At 40.4% G+C, this 21,695-nt stretch overlaps 1 protein-coding gene across 2 annotated transcripts in view; it reads right to left on the bottom strand.

Moving 5' to 3' along the window:
* TEKT3 (tektin 3) overlaps positions 1-21,123 on the bottom strand; it is a 36,296-nt gene extending 15,173 nt beyond the window's left edge. The window contains exons 1-5 of one of the 2 annotated variants that reach the window (XM_043473644.1): positions 21,015-21,102; positions 15,583-15,705; positions 11,807-12,414; positions 7,637-7,720; positions 2,041-2,111 (exon numbers count right to left, since the gene is read on the bottom strand). In XM_043473644.1, the coding sequence (XP_043329579.1) occupies positions 2,041-2,111; positions 7,637-7,720; positions 11,807-12,385 (734 nt within the window). In that variant the 5' untranslated portion in view covers positions 12,386-12,414; positions 15,583-15,705; positions 21,015-21,102. Of the gene's footprint in view, positions 1-2,040; positions 2,112-7,636; positions 7,721-11,806; positions 12,415-15,582; positions 15,706-21,014 lie in introns of both variants that reach the window. The other variant, XM_043473639.1, reaches the window with a different exon arrangement.
* Positions 21,124-21,695: the final 572 nt, after the last annotated feature.

Below are 21,695 nucleotides of genomic sequence, written 5' to 3'. Positions count from 1 at the left end.
TTCTGAATTCTGGTCTCAGCACAGAAAAGCCACCCAGGAAAACCTGCATGTGACTGAACCAGCTGAATTCTAACTTGGCCTGTGCCTTTGGGTACTTCACTGGACCTGTCAGAGCTCTTAATTTTGTGGTTTGTAAAGTAGAAATGAGGGTAGCGGCGTGCAGGTCGTCTGCATTTTGTGAGTTCTAAGTCAGTGCATCCGTGTACACAGGAAGAGAGGAGGAGGCTGCCTTCCTGCTGCTTCTCATGTCCAATCTCTCGCCTCAGGCTACTGGGTTGAATCTCTGGGACTCAAAGACCTTCCTCATCTGTGGTCTGGGACCAAGATGCTCCTCAGGCTTCCTGTCTTGGGCTGACACCCTTGACCTCCTCTGACCTGACTTCAGAACCGCCTTAGGAAGGTCTTCTCTCCATCCACCACCTTAGCGCCCGAGATGGGGAGAGATCTATGCTGCCATGTTGCTTTCTAATGAGACTCCATCCTCAGCTGAGATCCTCACTGGTCTTGTTGTTTCTTCTTCATCATTCCTCCCAAGACAAGTAGAGTTGAAACCCCTCTCCCCTTGCCTGTACTGGACCAAGTCCAGTAACCATGTTAGGGATCCCAGCCCCCATCTCCTGGATGGAGAAACCATCCCAGGAAATTAGGTGGGCATTTTGCCCACTGTGTATTAAAGAGCAGAGGATATGGAAGATGAGCAGCAGATTTTAGATTATGGGAAAAAAAATGAAGATTAGGAACTGGACCAGAAGAAAACAGAAAAATCATTGGAACCACACTCAACTGATTCTGCAATTTCCTAGGAGCAGAAACCAGAAATTAATATCACAGCTGCTGTGTCTTACATCCGCTTACTTAACCAAGCCATGGGCAGTTAGTCATCCACAACCAGTCCTTACCTATTTCTGAATTAAAGAGCCCTTTCAATCACAGTTTGAGAGACACCTTAGCCATCTGAACCTGACTGACCTTCACAGCATCCATCCTAAAGGTCAGCAGACTGAGAAAAACCACCACTTTCAGAGCACCTGTTCCCTTGCCTACATCACACATTACTGCTGACAACATCAATACAGGCAGAAAGATCGTTCCCTTTGTGTGACATATTCCACACTACTTCTTTCCATGGCCATCATCAAATGCATGTTGATCTTTCTAGTCCTTTCAGCCAGTACTTTTTCTATGCCGACAGTTGTTATCATGGCTTCAAACCCTCCTTTGACTATTATTCTTTGCCCTCAACCTCCACTATAAATATTAAGTACCTACTATCTACTATAGCGTTAGACAGAGGAGCCTGGTGGGCTACAGTCCATGCACTTGCAAAGAGTTGGACACGACTGAGCAACTGAATTGAACTGAACTGAACTATCTACTATTGCCAAGAGAAGAAGAATTTGCATTTGGTTAGAGAGGATGGGTAAATGATTGCAATGCCATGGATGTAGTTAATGCAATGATGTCATCACAGCACCAAGGACCATGTACCAGGGTTGCCAGGAAACCAGAGAAGGCTGAGTTTTTAAGGAGGAGCAGAGAGTAAATATAAAAGTGAAAGTGAAAGTAGCTCTCAGTCGGGTCTGACTCTGTGCGACCCCATGGACTATAGCCTGCCAGGCGCCTCCATCCATGGAATTCTCCAGGCAAGAATACTTGAGTGGGTAGTCAGTGCCTTCTCCAGGGGTAAATATAAAAGTGTCACAATTCATTGCTTTTCCAGCTGTTGATCTGAACGTGTACAAGTCAATCTCTTATCAAAAAATGAAGTCTTTTGAGTTAAAAGAAACTTCAGTCATACTTCAAGTTAGGACAAAAATCCTTTCCAAACCATTGCAAAAACATATTTCTTAAAATAAAAATGGAAAGTAAATATCCCAAATATTCATCTTAACCTCTAAATAAAAACATATAAGTGCATATGGATGTGTGTCCATGTATAAGAAATCCTTACATAATAAGCTAAGAGAAATCTGATTGGGAGGCATGGAAGTACAGCTTCATGATAGATTTTTAATTGTATAGAGAAGATAAAGTTCTTACGCCAGTTGGGCAATGGCCTTGTCCAAATACAGCTTCATCCTTTCTTGACAACACAGAATAATATCAACTTCCTACTCAATTGAAAAAAAAGGAACATTAATGTTTTGATTATTGAACATAACGTTCAAAGTCAACAATGTAACAAAACATCAATGAAGGAAAACTTTGTTACTGGGAGAATTGTGACATAAAATAAGAAAATAATTTGATACCCCCTTATTTACCTATATGCCCCTATGACATTGCTGTCTCAATAGTAGACTGAAATTCACCCTTTACAGGGTTATTGGGAAACTATACTATGAAACAAGTTGGGACAGGGGTAAAATTTTAGGAGTTTTCTTTATCTTTTATTGCTGGTCTCTAATTAAATCAATGGATCAATTAATCAAATTCTGGTGATGCACAAGGGTGAATTGAATGCATGGCTTCTTCTATAGCAAGTACTCTTCCAAGAAAAGCAAATTTGGGAGGGAAAAGGATAGCTTAAAAGGCAGTTCTCTCTGGAAGTGCATGTGACTTTCAAATGACCCAGTTTTATGTTCCAGATAGAGCCCAACCTCCACCCTGGGAGGCCAGCCCTCCCCTCGGCCAGCCTCTGCTCTCAGCCCAGCTCCTATACTGGTATAAAAAGCTCCACTATCCACACCATCTGCTTGGCCACACACGTGGTACTTTGATGCTGCTAGAATGTATACACTGTTGACATATGTTGTAGCAGAGACTGTTTCAATATTTACTTCCCTTTGAACTTCATATTCACATATCAGAACCCTAAATAGCACCAAGAAGACATTTAAGAAGTGCACATAAGCACTGTTGCCACTTTTTCAAGTGAAAAATGATCATACCAGCCTATTGAATAATGAACTCCTGAACACTCTCCCGTGACATAAAACAATACTGCGATGAACAATCTCAAAAATATTTAGACATCGCCAATGGGGATGCTTTTTTTCAAGGTTTTGACACGTGCAGCCAAGTTGCCCTTCAGAAAAGTTATCCCCAATTATTAATCTAACAATAAATGAAGGTGAATTTCCTCGCCTTGCACACCCAGTGGACACTATGAATGCTCTCAATCTTTGCCAACGTGACAAGCCCCCCACATAAAAGCATACTTGTCCAGATTTGCATTTTTATATTATGACTATGTATTTGTTCATGATTTGACTTTCTTCTTTTGTGAACCACCTGTTCATGTACTTGTATTGTGTTCATAGCTTTTCTGCTATGTTTTTCTTATTTATAAATATTCTTATATTTAGAATTCAATCTTTTCCCATTATATGTCGTAAGTACAACATATGTGTCATAAAATATTTTTTTACCAGTTTGGTCCTTGCCTTTGTATTTTGTGTGTGGTGTTTTTTGATACAGACATTTATGATTTCTATGGTGTTAAACTCTTAAAAGTTCCCCCTTTGGGTTTCTGCTTTCATTAATTTGATTTTAAAGTCTTCTCTTCAATGTTAATTACTACTCAACCATATAATCTTCTTATTCTTTCATTGCTTAATTGGTGAGCATAAAAATATCATGCCTAGAGCTTATTTCAGTGATAAGCCTCCTGCCTGATCCTCCGATACTCTGAATGATTGGAGTAAATGAAAAGCTAAATTCCCACAACATGTGACCAAGTTGCCCTGCTCTTACAGGCAGCAAGGGTTTCTCACATATTCCCATTGTAGGCTGTGCATGTCTTTGATTTTTAGTACTATTCAGTCTTCATCTTTCTCTCTGGCTTGGTGTGTGTATAGCTAGTTCACAGAGGTGTTGACAAAGGATCCATGGAATACTGCTTAGAAAACACCACTTAAAACCCAAATTCTCAGTAAGCTTTTATGCTATGTGTACACGATGCACACAGAGGGAATTCCTGGAACTTCAAGTGGAAAAAAACTACATTTAATGAGACACTTGCTATAGGATCCTTCAGCGGTATTTTTTACATCTGAATTTAAATAATGTCATATGGTGAATGTCATGGTTGGAGGTAGAAGGCTTCATGGGGATAGGGAATGCCTGAAACCAAAGACTTTTGGAACCTGTTCCCCAACGCTAACACCTACTAATTCGTACTCATCCATGGACCTCCAGGAAATGCTCCCAATGGAAGCAAATGCAAGTCAAACGCCTTATCCCCTCAACCACCCATGAAAAGAATGTTTACAGAAGATGGTGGACACAGACAGAAGGCAGAAGTGTGAGAAGAGCCCAAATGTAATCAGATCAATAGCTACCGCCCGACACCCCGGGAAGCAAACAGAGATCACAGCAGGAAACCCAAGAACAGCACACTAGGAGCCTGGCAAGTGGGCCCACTCCCTCTGGATCCTGAACTTGGGGAGGATCAATAAACCCCATGAATAAAAGGGTCACGGTGACTGCTCTGCGTTTCTCAGAGTCTCAGTGATCAGAGTAAATATGTCATGGCTTAAGATGGAAAGAGAACAAGGAGTCACATCCAGGCATTTGAAGAATCTCGAATGAATCCTACTCTTTGAGCAGGTGAAACCTTTGTGAGGCATCTCATTATGGGTCTCCTCTTGGGAGCTATATAATCTCAGGATGGGGAGAGGGGTTGGGGGAGAGAATAGAGACTTCACAGCCTTTGGCTTCCCCTCATCTCAAGCAAAACCCCGCCTTGTCACCTCACACTCCTGGGTCTTGGGTGGGATAGTGGTTAAAGACACTCTTGGCATCAGATAGCCCAGCTCCAAGACTGGCTTTGCAGATGCTGGGACCAAAGGCAAGTTATAAACTAAGGGAGATAACACTTACCTTTCTAGGCTGCAGGGTAGATAATTACATGCCTTGCAGGTGAAAAGCTCTCAATAAGGCGTGGACCTTATACAACATGACATGGGTCATAGAGCGTGACTCAGAACTTGATCCTCACGTACAATGTGGGCTCCACCCTATTCTCAGCTGAGGGACATCGGCCAGGTCACAGAACCCTGAATGCTGACCACACGTGTGGCTGTGTGCTGACTCGGCTACACCCTGAACTGTGGACATACAGTCATTTCTGGGACCTCACTGTTAAACCCAGACCCTGCTTCTAACGCAGTGTCGTTCTATGTATCCATGTTAACTGAGCCTTTTTAAGTTTGGGGAAAGTGGGTCATCTAACACACTCTTAACAGACAGAGTGAAAGTGAAAGTTGCTCAGTCATGTCCGACTTTTGGCGACCCCACGGACTATACAGTCTATGGAATTCTCCAGGCCAGGATACTGGAGTGGGTAGCCTTTCCCTTCTCCAGGGGACCTTCCCAACCCAGGGATCGAACCCAGGTCTCCCACATTGCAGGCAGATTCTTTATCAGCTGAGCCACAAGGGAAGCCCAAGAATACTGGAGTGGATAGCCTACTCTTCTCCAGTGGATCCTCCCAACCCAGGAGTTGAACAGGGGTCTCCTGCATTGCAGGCAGATTCTTTACCAACTGAGCTATCAGGGAAGAGGTTACTAAAATCAAACTTTAAAAATCAAACTGTAAGTCCAATTGTATCTGGAATCTGGATGATGGCAAATATCACCTATAGGAGTAGACACTCCATTTCTTTGTGGGGTTGTTTTTGTTTTGTTTTGGTTTTGGTTTTTTGTTGTTGTTGGGGGTTTTGTTTTGTGGAATCTTAGTTCCCCAATCAGGAATCAAACCCATGCCCCATGCAGTTTAAGTGTGGAATCTTAACCACTGGACTACCACGGTTTCTATATACAGTGTTTTGTAATGATGATACTCTCAAATTCTCATGTATCCTTGAGTTTGGGATGCAGAAGGTATTTCCTTAGAGATCTGCATTCTCAGTATTTGTTCCCCCATCACTTGAAGTTGACCCATCACCCGGTCAGTTGTGAGGGGGCTGTAGTCCCCCAACCTATTTAGAGGCGAAAATCCCAGATAGGGGAGGCATGTCTTGCTACTGGCGTTAAGAACCCAGTCAGACATTCTTTCCATGCTGGCATCAAGGTTCTATTCAATACTGTCTCGGAGCAGAATCCTCCTGGGACAGAGTTGTAGAACCAGTAACAGGTCCCTCAATAGGAAGGGAAGGCAGAAGGCATCAGGGCCCAACAACAGTTCACTTTCAGGCTTCTTGAACGTGAATGAAAAAATGAGTTACCAACGGACATATGTTTGGCACTTGGGGGATGCAGAATGAATGCTTAATAGAGTTATGCAAGCTGAAAAACAGAAACAGGGAAGAGTACGAGGTACATAAGAACTGAAACCTTTAAGGAATGGCAGAGACCTTGTGAGAGAGAGCCTAGGAGGTAAGATCAGAGAATGGAGAACAAAATCATCTTCAGTTGGTGGGAGGTGGAAGAGAGCCTAATGGGAGGGCCAGTACCATGCATCAGATATAACTATAAGCTTCTGGATGGCAATTTCGCTGCATGTCAAAAGCTCTACAAATGCATGTACCCTCTGACAAATCAATTACATTTTCAAAAAAGTATTCTAAGGAAATAATCAGAAATACATACAGTTATTAATACCATGCCTGTATGAGGGCAAGGGCCACTTGGAAATCTCTGTACCTTCCCCTCTGTTTGGCTGTGAACCTAAAAATGCTCTAAAACATTGTCTTAAAAAGTAGCACTGCCTTTCCAAATCTACATTTAAGAATAAACACTGAGCCTGTATCCCATCAAAAAAAGCACATTCAAATTCATAGATATAGTATAATTCTAATCTTGAAGACATGTTTGTGTGTCTTCAGATTGGGTGACGTCTACCTAAGCATGATTACAAAGAAGACCAAAACACTCTAAAATGAATAGTCATTCCTAAGTGAACTTTGAGTGATTTTTATCTTTTCTTTTTTTATCTTCTTTATCTATTTTTATATTTATTGCATTTTTCAAATTCCCTCAGGAAATATCTACTACTTTTATAACCCCCCCAAAAATATATCTTTATAAAAAAATAACACACTCCTACTGTATAGCACAGGGAACTATATTCAATATCTTGTAAAAAACCATAATAGAAAAGAATATGAAACTGTATACATACATGTGTATATTTTATACACACACACACACTCATATATGAATCACTCTGCTATACACCAGAAGCTAACAAAGTGAAAGTTGCTCAGTCATGTCCGACTCTTCGCGACCCCAGGGACTATATAGTCCATGGAATTATCCAGGCCAGAAATACTGGAGTGGGTAGCCTTTCCCCCTTCCAGGGCATGTTCCCAACCCAGAGACTGAACCCAGGTCTCCTGCATTGCAGGCAGATTCTTTACCAGCTGAGCCACAAGGGAAGCCCAAGAATACTGGAGTGGGTAGCCTATCCTTTCTCCAGTGGATCTTCCCAACCCAGGAATCGAACCAGGGTCCTCTGCATTGCAGGTGGATTCTTTACCAACTGAGTTATCAGGGAAGCCTGTTGTAAATCAACTACATTTCAATAAAAAAAATTAAATGTATTTTTTTCTAAATGCTATAAATATCTGATACTATAACTCCTTACTTATAAGTGTCTTTATGAAACATCATTTTCGTTTCTATACATTAAATGGTAAATGCACATTTGCAAGTAAGTTTCTTGTTATTGAAGGATTTGCCCCATATTTACCGTCAGCAGCTCCTTTTCCACTTCATCATGAACTAGATCAATTCCCATTCTCTTCTCTCGATGAAATAGACATTCTCGGGCTACCTACAGACACAGAAATAATGGGAAACACACTAATACAAACTGACTAAAATCAGTGACTAGCACTTCTAATAAACCTGTTTCTAAGACAGGTCAATAAATACTCCCAATACCAACTTTTCTAGCCATTTTGTTGAAAACCAAACAAGAAACTCACTGTGACAACTAAATGAATCCCTACTGCTAGTGAAAAGGTAAAGAGTTTGAAAAACTACTGATTTGGAAAGTTGACAAAATGAAGCAGATGGTGTCCTACCTAATCCCCACAGATCATCTAAGAAAATTATTTGGCATTAATTCCTTCTAGAGAATAGTTCAATAACCCAAATCATAGTCTTCAAGATATTATTTCTAAATATTTTCTACTGAGAAGAGGAATAAACAAGTGATTATTTAAAGACACCAAAACATTTGTGAAGCCAAAAATCCAGGTGATTATTAAGTACCATTTATTGCTTTCCTAATTATAAAAATAGTACACCTAGGTCATTAAATAGAAAAAAAGAGAGAAGTTGAAAATGTTATTCATACTCTTATCATCATTGTGTTTGCTTTTAACAAAACAGAAGTTATAATGCCCTCATAATTTTACATTTTAGGATTGATATTAAATAGTAGACCTGAAATAGTCTTTGAGACAAAGTATGTTAATGACTTCAATAGAAAACAGCTTAGGTAGCGAACAACTAAATTATGTATGAAAGAACATTATGTGTTAAAATACTATTTTTCAAAGAGTATTTCATGACGTGGGATGACTGTATAATGTTAAAAATTTTTAAAGCATAAAATATAATAGTATGTACACCATAATCTGGATATAATGTCATTGAACAAAATCTTGGAGTGAATCTCTAATTTTTTAATAGTACAATGTACACTTACTAGAAGATGAATTAATGAGTTGAAGGAAATGCTGATTTTTTTTTTTAAATTCTGTTTTTACTGTGTATTACAAAATTGCTTCCCAGCAAGTTTCTTTTTTTTTTTTCTACATAGTATGTGCCTTTTTTAATACCACGACAAGCATCCTCTGAGAGGTCAGGCAGGCCCTTGATTAACATCCCCTTCATGTTTATGTTGATAATACTTCACGCTTTATATGTTTCTTTGGATTTTTAAAAGTATGCCATGCTGAGCACTGCCAAAAACAAAATGTTTGCTGCTTTCAGGGGCTCCTGGTCTAAAAAGGGCTTCAGCCACAGGTGGAAATGTGATCTAACAGGCTCTGGTGGAGTAACACTGGGCATCCTGGAGCCCAGGGAAGGCTTTTCTTAGGAGGGGACATTGGAGCAGAGCCCTGAGTTCCCAGCAAAGGAAGGAAACAGCTGCATGGCGTGTTTGGCCATGGGGTATAGAGTCTGCACAGGAGCAAGGCGGGGGGCCTGAGTCAGGTGATCCTGGGGTGGAGGTACCCCAAGGGGTCAGGCCTAGGAGGTAGATGAACATTGTAGGTAGATGTGTCATTGCCCCTCATCCTACCCAGGGTGCCAGGGCTTCTACCCCAGGGCAGGGGGTGAAGTCACTGTCCCTCTGGGCACAGCCATTGATGAAGGGTACTCCCAAATGCCCCTTCAGACACGAATGGGGCCCCTCTCAAGGAGACAGGCTTGAAAGGCTGCCACTGGGCACATGAAAATCTTTTGTGTCTGGTCCTGATGCTGAGGGCCCTGAAGGCAGGCCTGGGGCCAATCTCCGTGGCAGGTCAGCTCCAGTCCCCCTGATTCCAGCTGTGCGGGTGGGATGCTGGGCATCTCACCGTCCCTCCTGCAGGCTCAGGGCAGCACACGTTCCTCGTGGGACCCTCTGGCCACCAGCTCCATCTTTTCCCAGCAAGTTTCTACTCATCCATAGTCTACTAGCAATATACGGAGTATCTGTCTTCTGCATTTTTGCTGACCCTATACATTATCAGTTTTCATTTTTGCAAATTTGAATGAGCCAAAGTTTCACTTCATGCCTTAGCTTGCATTTGTTTCAGCTTGCAAGTTTATCACTGAGTTTTAATATTTTTTCTTACATACAGTGGGCTATCTGTATATCCTCTTTTGAGATATATCTGTTCATGTGACTAATTCTCATTTTAATTAGGGTCTTCTGCTACTGTGCTGATTGTAAATGTTTAAACACACAAGATATCTGGACCAAAAAAACTGCAGAAAAGAAATTTAAATTATACCCATCTTATGGAAAGCAGTCATCACTGAAAGGAATGGTAAGGGAAGAAATTTAATCTCCTCTGGAATTAAGTAAAAGTAAGTGGCTATCATTTTAAGGGTTCATTAAAGTGGGAGTGGGAGGGATGTAGAACAGACCAGAAATCCTCAAAATGATCCAGAGCTCAGAGAAAGTACGGAAGGACTTCTTATCCCCCCCAAAAAAAAATTCATGGTAAGTTCATTTAAAACAATCTCATTAGTGTCCTATAGACCTTTCTCAGGATTTCTGTGGTTCTGCGTATTTGTGTGCACTTGTGTTCAGTGAGGAGGAGGCACAGTGAGAAGTTACAGTGTGGGGGAGGGGTCTCCAGCAAACCCTCCAACCCACTAGACTTCCAGCTCCTCAATACTCTAATCTCTTCTACTACAGATGCCATAAAATAAGACCTACTGTAAATGCTTATCACTTGGAAAATGAGTTATACAAACAAGGAGTAAAATGGTGTTAGCCTTGCCCATCCACATACATACAACTTCTCAAATAATTTGTCATTTGCACATCTTCAGAGACAGAATGTTTTCTTTCAATGGTAGTGGACAGAATGTGGTCAGGGTAAGGAGGGGAGCAACATACACTCAGAGGGTTAGCGGTAATTGGATCTCTACTCAGAAGCCTAATCAGAAGCCAGTAACCAGATGAAAGGCTGCCTCCAAGACCACAACTGGCTCAACCTCCATCCCATTTCTCTATTTAATCAAACTCATTCCATCTCCTAAGAAGGTCTCATTTGATCATTTCACTGTGCCCCAAAGTGGAATCACCACATGCATTCAGAAGGCATTTCATGACATAGACTAAAAGAACAGCTTATCTTTTTCCTTTCAAACAATGTTTATATTAGACCAGGGACAGCAATGACCAAGCAGCCTATTTAAGAGATGGGAAAATGGCATTTTCACCATAAAACACTGTGTGTCCTAAGAATGTCGCTTTTTCATACTGTTCATGGGGTTCTCGTGGCAAGAATACTGAAGTGGTTTGCCATTCCCTTCTCCAGTGGACCATGTTCTGTCAGAACTCTCCACCATGTATGGTGGGAGAGCTGGACTACATGTATGTATGGATGGATGTGAGATATAGTAATGCATGGACATGAGAGTTGGACTATAAAGAAAGCTGATTACTGAAGAATTGATGTTTTGGAACTGTGGTGTTGGAGAAGACTCTTGAGGGTCCCTTGGATGGAAAAGAGATCAAACCAGTCAATCCTAAAGGAAATCAGTCCTGAATATTCATTGGAAGGACAGATGCTGAATCTGAAACTCCAATACTTTGGGCACCTGTTGCAAAGAACTGACTCACTGGAAAAGACCCTGATGCTGGGAAAGATTGAAGGCAGGAGGAGAAGAGGATGACAGAGGATGAGATGGTTGGATGGCATCACCGACTCAATGGACATGTGTTTGAGCAAGCTCTGGGAGTTGGTGATGGACAGGGAAGCCTAGCGTGCTGCAGTCCATGGGATCACAAAGAGTTGGACATAAGTGAGTGACTGAACTGAAGAATGTTGCTTTAATTAGCCTGTGTGCAGAATTTTCCCGTTTTTTTTTTTTTTTTTGGCTGTGCCACTGTGCTTGCGAGAGGAGATCTTTGTTCTCCAACCATGGATTTTACCAGTGACCTCAGCAGTGAAAACACAGAGTCCTAACCACTGGACCACCAGAGAATTCCCAAATTCTTTCTAGTTAAATGGCTGTTCTGAAAAAATGTGTGAAAAATAGCAGTGGTTTTATCATCAATGAAACTTGTTACAGATATATTTATAGGGGCTTGGCTCCTACAGGTTAAGTGAAATAATACTGCAATAGATAAATGATCTTGACAATTCAATGACTGGGTTATAATCCATTAATAAAGCCTTATATTTACCTGAAGAGGGGCTTCTGTCTCCATCAAAGCCCTCTCCAATCTTTTCTTAATGTCAGTTAGTTCATTTGTCTCTCCAATCATTGCATCCAACTCATGAATGATTTCAGATTTCCAAAACCCTATGTCATTGACTCGTTCTCCCAAGTTTTGGGTGGAGTCTGCCTGGGTTTTTCTCGTTTGTTGGTATTTGTCTTGAATCAAGCGAGATGTGTCCACCCTTAGTCTCTCTGAATTGTGTCGGGAAGTGTTGGACTCTTGAAAGTTGGTTAGGTTGGACCTGTACCAATCGTCAGGTGTATACCTGGTGAAGAGGGTGGTTCTGTTGGAAACAAAAGGTAGCATGGTGCTCTCGGACACCCTCTGAGATCTGGTGCAGTACGGATCCAAGGTTGGCCAGTTGGACGCTGCTTTGTAGTATGTGCTTGGTCTCCAAGGCAGGCTCAGGCTATGGGTCAAATTGTAGTGGGGGAAGCGATCCCTGTAGCTTGAAGCCATGGTACTGATGGCTGGTAGGAAGTTGGTTGGTGTTGGTCTAGGGTGGGCATAAGTTGCCGTTAAGGTAGAACCTAGAAGCTCCATGATGCTCAAACACTATTTGTAAACCTCTCCTGTTTAAAAGAGGTCAGGGGGAGGCAAAAATAGATAGTCATATAAACTAACTTAGGCAAAAACTTACACATAAAAGGTCACATCTGCCTTACTATAAGTAGCAATGATAACACATTAGATATTTGTTTTAATTTGATGTCCACCTTTACTAGTGATAACATACCCCCATTTTTTTTTATCTCTGTATCTCTAGACTGTAGTCAAATCACATTTTTGTAGATTTTGGCCATTTGAGTTTTTGAAACTTTTTTTTTTTAATTATGAGAAGTAACATTGTCTTGTAACAGATTCAAATCAAGAGCCTGAACCATGCTTTTTAACAGGTTGGGTTCAAATCTTGGCTGAGCTCTTTACTAGCTGTGACACCTGTGCAAATGATTTAACCTCGCAGTGCCTCATCTCTAAATTGGGAATAATAATAGCAATCACTACTTTGGATTGCTACAAGCAGTATTAGCAGCAAGGGGTTACTTGGTAGTATTCCCCGGCCCCAGCCCCCATCGAGCTTCCTAAATAAACATGCAATCAGAGTAGCAATGGCAAGTATGCAAACATAGTTCAAGGAAGTACCCTGACACCCTTTTTGTGGCAACTTGCCACCCCCAATATACACAGACATGTAACTCAGCCCCTGCAGGGCTATGAGGATCGAGGAGGATGAGGCTGAGTGTTTGGAATACTTAGCACAGTTCCGAGCACAAAGTCAATGCTCATAAATGTTAACTTTAAAAATTACTAATGTCAAGGAGTAAACAAAGTAAAAGATGACTATCCATTCTTTCCCATCAAAAAACTACTCTTCAGAAGTATACATTGTGAATAGTTCATTAATAGCTTTATCTTTCCAGATTTTTCCTTTTCTTATACTAACACATATACTATTTTTAAATCTATATACATCTCCCTAACATACATATGCACAGGGCTTTTTAACACAAAAACTGAATTACCTTAATCATTATCTTAATCATTAATGCATTTTTGCATTATATATATATTATATATATATAATATATATATAACATGCATTTTTTAAAATAAATGTATTTTGGATCTCTCTCCTTATTAAAACATATAGATGCACTTCATCCTTTTTGGGGGCTTCCCAGGTGATGCTAGTTGTAAAGAACCCATCTGCCAATGCAGGAGATGTAAGAGACACAGGTTTGATCCTTAGGTCAGAAAGATCCCCTGGAGGATGGCATGGCAGTCCACTCCAGTGTTCTTGCCTGGAGGATCACAGTCCATAGGGTCTCAAAGAGTAGGACACAACTGAAATGACTTAGCACACCCTTTTTTACCAGCTGAAAAGTATTCTATTGTCTGAAATTTGAGGTCACTGTCAGTCCACAAAGCCAAGGATGCCATAGACTATGACATACATTTCAGCGTCTAAATATCATTCTACTTGGGGGTTAATGTCTATGGACTCTTTTACTGAAAATAAAAAATAATATCAGATCCGATTTTGTAGTCTGCTCAAAACAAACAAATAAACAAAACAAGTTCAATGATTCTTTAAATAGCTGTTTTGACACCATTGGTACCCAAACCACAAAATGATCTATTTGTTGAACTGTGGCTGAATCAAAATCCATTCGGACCACATGTGATGAAACAGCTGCCCACCGCCACAGGTGGTGTCCCCCACAACACTAGCTCCCTGACTATTTCCTAATTCTCCCCTCCCTCAGTCCCCAAATGCCTATACTGGCCAAGCTTAGGTTACAACAGAGAAAACAAAAGCCTTAACAACCACTTGCCATTGTGAATCTCTGTTTGAAACACACTGCCTTTTTTTTTTTTTTTTTAATTTATTTATTTTTTCAGTGGGTTTTGTCATACATTGACATGAATCAGCAATAGAGTTACACGTATTCCCCATCCCGATCCCCCCTCCCACCTCCCTCTCCACCCGATTCCTCTGGGTCTTCCCAGTGCACCAGGTTCAAGCACTTGTCTCATGCATCCCACCTGGGCTGGTGACCTGTTTCACCATAGATAATATACATGCTGTTCTTTCGCAACATCCCACCCTCACCTTCTCCCACAGAGTTCAAAAGTCTGTTCTGTACTTCTGTGTCTCTTTTTCTGTTTTGCATATAGGGTTGTCGTTACCATCTTTCTAAATTCCATATATATGTGTTAGTATGCTGTAATGTTCTTTATCTTTCTGGCTTACTTCACTCTGTATAATGGGCTCCAGTTTCATCCATCTCATTAGAACTGGTTCAAAAGAACACACTGCCTTTTGAAAAAGCAAATTCAAAGTAACTTGAGACCTTAGGGTCCTCATGGCTACTTTTAGTTTCAACCTCTTCCTCAAGTCCCATATAGAAATAAACTGGTCAGTTTTCTTTGAGACAGAAGCTTCAAGTAAGACTGGACCACTCTTGATTGGCTTTTTTTTAATTACTGACAACAATGAATCTAAAAGTTAATGTCACACTTGGTTCTTCAACCATGGAATTCCAGGTGTAGAATTACTACATGTATTTAATCGACACCTATGATGTTGAATCGTAAGGCATTTCAATCCCTATTTGTCAAATATTGAACCATGAGTCATCCACTCCAAAGGGTAATATGTGAAAGGCTGAGGTTCACAAGCCAGAGAAGACCTATGAATTGAGAAAATCAATATGGCTTGTAAAAGCATCCAGTGATATTTTTAAATTAGAGATGGGATATAATTTAAAACCTGGAATCTGAAGTATAAACTCAGTTGCTTAAAAAGTTCCCAGATATAGAGCTCCTCACATATGGCAGTAAGTTTCACATGAGAGACAATATTCTCTCTCTATTCCAGACTCCAATATTCCATATTCTATCTTATCAGCCATGACTGTGCTCAATTGCTCAGTCGTCTCTGACTTTTTGTGACCCCAGGAACTGTGGCCTGACAGGCTCCTCTGCCCATAGAATTTTCCAGGCAAGAATACTGGTGTGGGTTGCTGTTTCCTATTCCAGGGGATCTTCCTGACTCCAGGGATCGAATCCATGACTCTTGTGTCTCCTGCATTGGCAGGTGGATTCTTTACCACTCCACCACTTGGGAAGCCCTATAAGCCATTTAGGAAGACCTAATAAAAGACAACAGCATGGTAATTTTTTCCCCCACATTGGCCAAGAAAATTAAGAATGTCATGGCCCCTAAAATACTTAACTCAAAATAGATTTCTTCCTTCAACCAGGAAAGAGCAATAAAAAGTAGACTTAGCCTCTTCCAACTAAAAAACTAGACAAAATATATGCAGCAACTGTTTTCAGGCAGCACAGGACTCCAATCCCTGAGAGAAGAAAAACAAATACAGTGAGCCCTCTGATCACCTGGAGGCAATTTCCAGACCATGGGGAAAACAGATGAAAACCAAACACAGCCTGGAAGCTCTGACCTCAATTTGTGAGTTTAGGAGGAGGTCAGAATTTGGAAAGTCTGAGACAGCTGGAAGTTGTGATGCAGGATTCTGGAATAAAACGATTTATGCAGAAACAGAGCTCCATAAATCTATGTAGGGTCCACTTGAGTCTTTGCTGAGTAACAGACTGTACAGACATCAAGAGACATTCCACAGACCTTAGCAAAGAACGATGGCAGTGTTGTTAGCTGAACAATTCCTAGAGCCAGAGAAGGCACAGAGACATTCTGAACCCAGACCAGTTGGAGTAGAGACCTGTTAGTGATCACCTGGAGCATTTGGTGGAGACCCCAGAGAGGTCACACATTAGAATGGGACTGACATATCTCTAGACTGAAGGCACTAAAGACTCTAGCAAAGCTTGAATACAGGCCTCAAAAAACTGAAGCTAACCCACAAGTAAAGTGCCTGACAACAACAAGGTGCTGAAACATATAATACCACAATGTCCAGCACCCAGTCAGAAACATCCAGACATGCCAAGAAGCATAAAAATGTGACCCATAAGTAGGAAAAAAAATCAGTCAACAGAAGAAGGCATAAAAATGGCAGAGATGTGATGGAGATATAAAACTATGTACAAGTATTTAAAGAAAGACAAGAACATAATAGAAATATGGAAGACTTAAAAAGGAACCAAATGAAACGTCAAGGATAATGTGAAACAGATCATCAGTCCAGGTTTGATGCATGGGACAGGGTGCTCAGGGCTGGTGCACTGGGATGACCCAGAGGGATGGGATGGGGAGGGAGGTGGGAGGGGGGTTCAGGATGGGGAACACATGTACACCCATGGCTGATTCATGTCAATGTGTGACAACAACCACTACAATACCGTAAAGTAATTAGCCTCCAATTAAAGTAAATAAATTTTTTAAAAAAGGAAACTTTAAGGATAAAACATACAATATATATTTTCACAATTTCACTGGATTGGATTAATTGCAGAATAGACACCAGAGAAGCAAAGATTAGTGAGCTTAAATCTAACCAAACCAAATCACAGAGTTTTTTAACTAACTGAAAAAAATGAAAGGGGCTCAGTAAACTACAGTATAATATAAAGTGGCCTAACATCATGTACTCAGAATGTCATATTAGGAGAGGAGACAACATATCTAAAGAAATAATGGCAGCAAATTTCCCAAATTTGGTGAAAACTATAAACCGCTAGGTCTAAGGAGTTCCACACACTCCAAGAGGATAAGTACACGCCTGTGTGTGTGCACACACACCACCACTACCACCAACTCCTCAAGGCTGATCTTAATAAAAGTGCTGAAAGTCCACAATAAAGAGAAAAATTTTAAATCAGAGGAAAAAGCACATTAAGTAGGCAAGAAAAAAAAATAAGTGAAGAATTCTTCTCAGAAGCTCTGCAAGCCAGAAGACCATCAAACAACCTCTTCAAAGGACTGGAAGAAACTGTAATCCTATTCTATTCTAGAATTCTATTCCAGTGAAAGTATCCTTCAAAGATGAAGTTGAAAATAAAAGTTTTTCTTAATAAAAGAGCAAAAGCCAAGAAAATTCAGCAGCAGCAGAACTGCAGTAAGAGACTTGGTAAAGGAAATTATTCAGGCAAAAGGAGATTATACCAGATGGAAACTTGGATCTGCCCAAAGGAATGAAGTGTCAGAAATGTTAAGTATGTGTGCTAATAGAAAAAAAAAAAACCTTTTCTAACTTTTAAAGTTCTGTAGAAGATGGTTGTTTAAAGTAAAAATAATAAAAAATGTACTGTGAAGTTTATTATAAAAAAATAAAAGTTGTATGATAATAATAGCACAAATGATGGGAGAGCTGAAATGGAAAAGTACTACTGTAAGGTCTTATGATTAAATGGAATAATGTTATTTAAACGTATACTGCAGTAAAGTCAAAAATGCATTCTGTAAACTTCAGAGCAGGAGTTCTCAAAACACGATCCAGGAAACCATAGGCTTGCCTCAGACCTCCTCTGGGGTAACAAGGTCAAAATTATTTTTATAGAAAATACCCAGATGCAATTTGCCTTTTTCATTCTTGTTCTCTCACAAATGTACCCTAGAGGTTTCCAGAGGTGACATAATATGTGCTATCACGACAGATAATATAGAAACAGATACGAGAGCCAGATAAGAGAAATTTTAAAACTTTACCAAAAACGTAAACCACCACCACTCTTCTCACTAAATTGGTTTCAGAAAACATGGTTTTTCAATGGAAGGTGTTATTTAGGCTACTATCTAAGAGGCTTTCGACATTGTTTTTTAAAGAGTTAGTATTTTTAATTTCTCAAGTTTAATTTCTAGTAAGTATCAACAGTGTAATTAAATTAAAGCTCTACAGGATATGTTCTCTGACCATATCAGAGTTAAACTAGAAATCAATAGTAGAAAGGTATTTGGAAAATCTTCAGAAAGTAGGAAACTAAACAACACACGTCTGAATACCCTCTGGGTCAATGAAGAAATCACACAGGAAATTAGAAAATATTTTGAACTGAATGAGAATAAAAAACAGGACACATCCAATTTATGAAATGCAGCTAAGTGTATTTTGAGTGAGGCTTTTAGCTTTAAATGCTTATACTAGAAAATAATGAGCCAAAATCAATGATCTACACTTTCATCGTAATGGCTAGCAAAAAAAAAGAAAGAAAGAAAGCAAAGTAAACCCAAAGTAGAAGTAATAAAAAGTTAATGAAATAGAAAATGAACAAATTTTTGGAAAGCAATGAAATCTTAACAGTAAAATTGATAAACCTCTTACAAGACTGATTCAGATTTTAAAAAGAAGACAAAGTACTACCAGAAATGAAAGAGGGAATACTACTAAAGACCTTGCAAACATTAGAAAGTTAATAAGGTGCTATTACTAACAATCTTATGCCAAGGAATTTGACAACAGAGAGGAAACAGACACAATTCTTCAGACACAACCAGTCAAAATTAACTGGAAGAAAAAGGTAACCTGAATAGCTGTATAGGAATTAAAGAAATTGAATATGTAACTTAAAATCTTTCTTCAAAGAAAGCTTCAGGCCCAGATGGGTCCAATGAGAAATTCTACCAAAGTTTTAAGGAATAATATCAGTTTTTAAAAGCCCATCACTTACTTGGGTGATGTGCCTTTCACAATATTTAAATTATTTTCTAAATTCTAACTCAACCTCTTCCCAAGAGGCCATGAGCAGCACATACTAAGATCATTAACTGATGCTATAAATATCTCATATTTGCAAGCAAACTAAACAAATTCTTTGGGAAGATGACTGAAAATAGCTGTGGAAAAATTCATCCCCTAAATCATGCAATTGTTTTTTATTTTTTGCTTTTAGTCATGACCAAAAGGCATTTTAAGAAATAAGACCTGTTACAAAGTCAAATACAGTATTTGACTGTATTCATTGAAGGTGGTGTCAATAGTTATTTACATACTGGAAAAATGCTATAATAGTCTTCTATAAATATTAACATGCTAAAATATAATTAATCACACAGAGATTGTAAGTCTGGGAAAGCTCTATTTAAAACCCAAAAAGTGGCCTCAAGTTAGAGAAAAACATTAGCACATTTAGGCAAGGCTTTAAGATCATAAATATTTTAATGTATAAAAACCTATAAATCATAGTCTACAGAAGGTATGACAAGGACAGAAAGTTTCCATGAATTGTTTCACACCTTGTCTCAGATCAGTGGCCAGCACGGGCTTGAAAGAGTCACACAAAACCTCTGTTCCTTTGGCCATATGTATTTAATTCCAATTTCAAGCTGAAACAGAAATAAAACACTGCCCCTAACACATTAATAAGTACCAGACTTGAAGAAATTATATCATATTTCAATGTTTAAGTAATTTCTCCCTATGCATATATTAAATAAGAATGCAGGAAAAGCTTAATAACTCTTTCTTCTAAAATAAAAGCTTGATAAGAAACTCTCTTCATTGCTCGTGAGAGTATAAATCACTACACACTGAAGAACTATGTATGGGGCAGTATCTATTAAAGTGGAAAATGCACATTCTCTAAAAACCAAAATTCAATATATATTATATATATACACACACAAATACAAAAACCCAAGTTTGTATACAATTAGAATGTACAAGAATATGCTTCTAGTAGTTTTTAAAAGGGAAGAGCCTAAAAGTCCATCGACAGGAGTACACATGCGTAATTTGTGGTAAATTCATGCCAGAGTTATCACACAACAGTTAAAAGCAATGACCTAGAGCATGCATAGAATGATATCATTATATAACTGTTCAAAAGGACAGTATATATTGGTTTCTGGATAAATACCTAAGGAGTAAAATTATAAAAATATGCAGAGTATAAATAAACACTATATTCTGGTAGGTGGGGAAGGAGAAAAAGGACATGAAATTCCCAAGGGACACATAGGCAGCCTCTTCCCTGTAACAGCTGTTTGGTTTTTTGTTTGTTTGTTTTTTAAACAAGGCATATATGCATGCTTGAACACTTTATTTTGTGAAATATTTTCTTTTAAAAAGAAAAAGAAATTTTATCAAAACACTTGGCCTATAAGTCAAACAATTTGCTTGCTTTTTTCACAATAGCCAAATGAGTAATTTTACCATTTCTAAAATGTTTATTTACCTACACCTACACAAGAATCCAGGGAGAAAACAGGGACTTGGTGTAAACTGCCAAAATACAAGTGAGCACGTCATAGCCAGAGCTAAACAGAAAAGGCCATGGTCAGTGAGCAACTGCCATGATCTGAATTTCAGCACCTCTTTGACGGGCCAGGTGACTGGTTGTCCAGCCCTCCACTTGGCTGCATTCTGAAGACCTGGGTAAGGAATTCGGGAGAACAAGGACCAGGGTTGGGGCACCGCACAGGTAACAGGTGTAAGAAATTATACTTAGGGTCTGGGGTTCTGACGCCTCCTTCCTGGTTCTGCATTTAGAAATAACTTCTCAATCCTTGAAAAGCATCAGAAATATGCATTAGGAAGGCTTGGGGGACTGGGTAAGGGTGCCTGTGGGTTTGTGTGGTTTTTATTTGGAAGGGTGGGAGGAGAGAAGTGAAGATGGACGGGGAGGTGAGAATTCCAGGGTTTCCAAGACCTCACCCCGAATTCGGAGGCCAGACGTTGGAGTCCGAATCGGGGCGGGGGCGCTGTAGGGGTCGCCCCAGCGGCAGTCAGGCGCCCACGGGGCCACTCACCTGTCAGGGGTGCCAGGCGAGGGGCAGGGAAGCGGGCGGTGGGCTGGGAGGGGTCGCAGCCGCAACACCTACAACCCGCTGAGGCTCGGAGGACCGGCCCCGCCCTGGCCCCGCCTCTCCCGCCTGTGACGTCAGCGCCCACGGACCACTCAACGGCCGCCGCTGCGGGCTCGCCGGCATTCGATTGGCCGGTGGAGAGAGAGAGGCGGGTGGTGGGAGCTGGAGGGAGGAGGGAAACCCGGCCGGAGGGTGATGGTTGCCATGGACGCTCTGGCGCCTAGTAACCACGGCGCCCGGGAGACCTCGAGGCGGAAGGGGTGAAGGGGCGAGGGATTCCCGGCCAGATGTTGGTGGTCCATTCTAGGAATGCTGACAGGCACCCACATTTCCACCTGCTTCGCTCCATGAAGGGATTATGCAGCGAGCTTTCCGCACTTCCTCACTCTCATGAAACGATTTGGAGCTTCTGTAAACAGGAGCCCTCGCTGTTTGGATAGGTCTGGGCCACGTGTCTTACCTACATCAGTGTTCATCCAAGCACCTTCCATTACATACTCAGGCTTGGAAAAGTTCATTGACTTAGGCAAGGACAAATCAAGTCTAGGCTCCCAGACCCTTACCAGCGCCCTGCCAGCGTCATCCTATTTTCCCATATTCCTTACCAGCTACTCTTTCTATATC

Source organism: Cervus canadensis, chromosome 1 (assembly GCF_019320065.1).
Source record: "Cervus canadensis isolate Bull #8, Minnesota chromosome 1, ASM1932006v1, whole genome shotgun sequence".
Lineage (NCBI taxonomy): Eukaryota > Metazoa > Chordata > Mammalia > Artiodactyla > Cervidae > Cervus > Cervus canadensis.
This window is presented reverse-complemented; position numbering and strand designations above follow the sequence as displayed.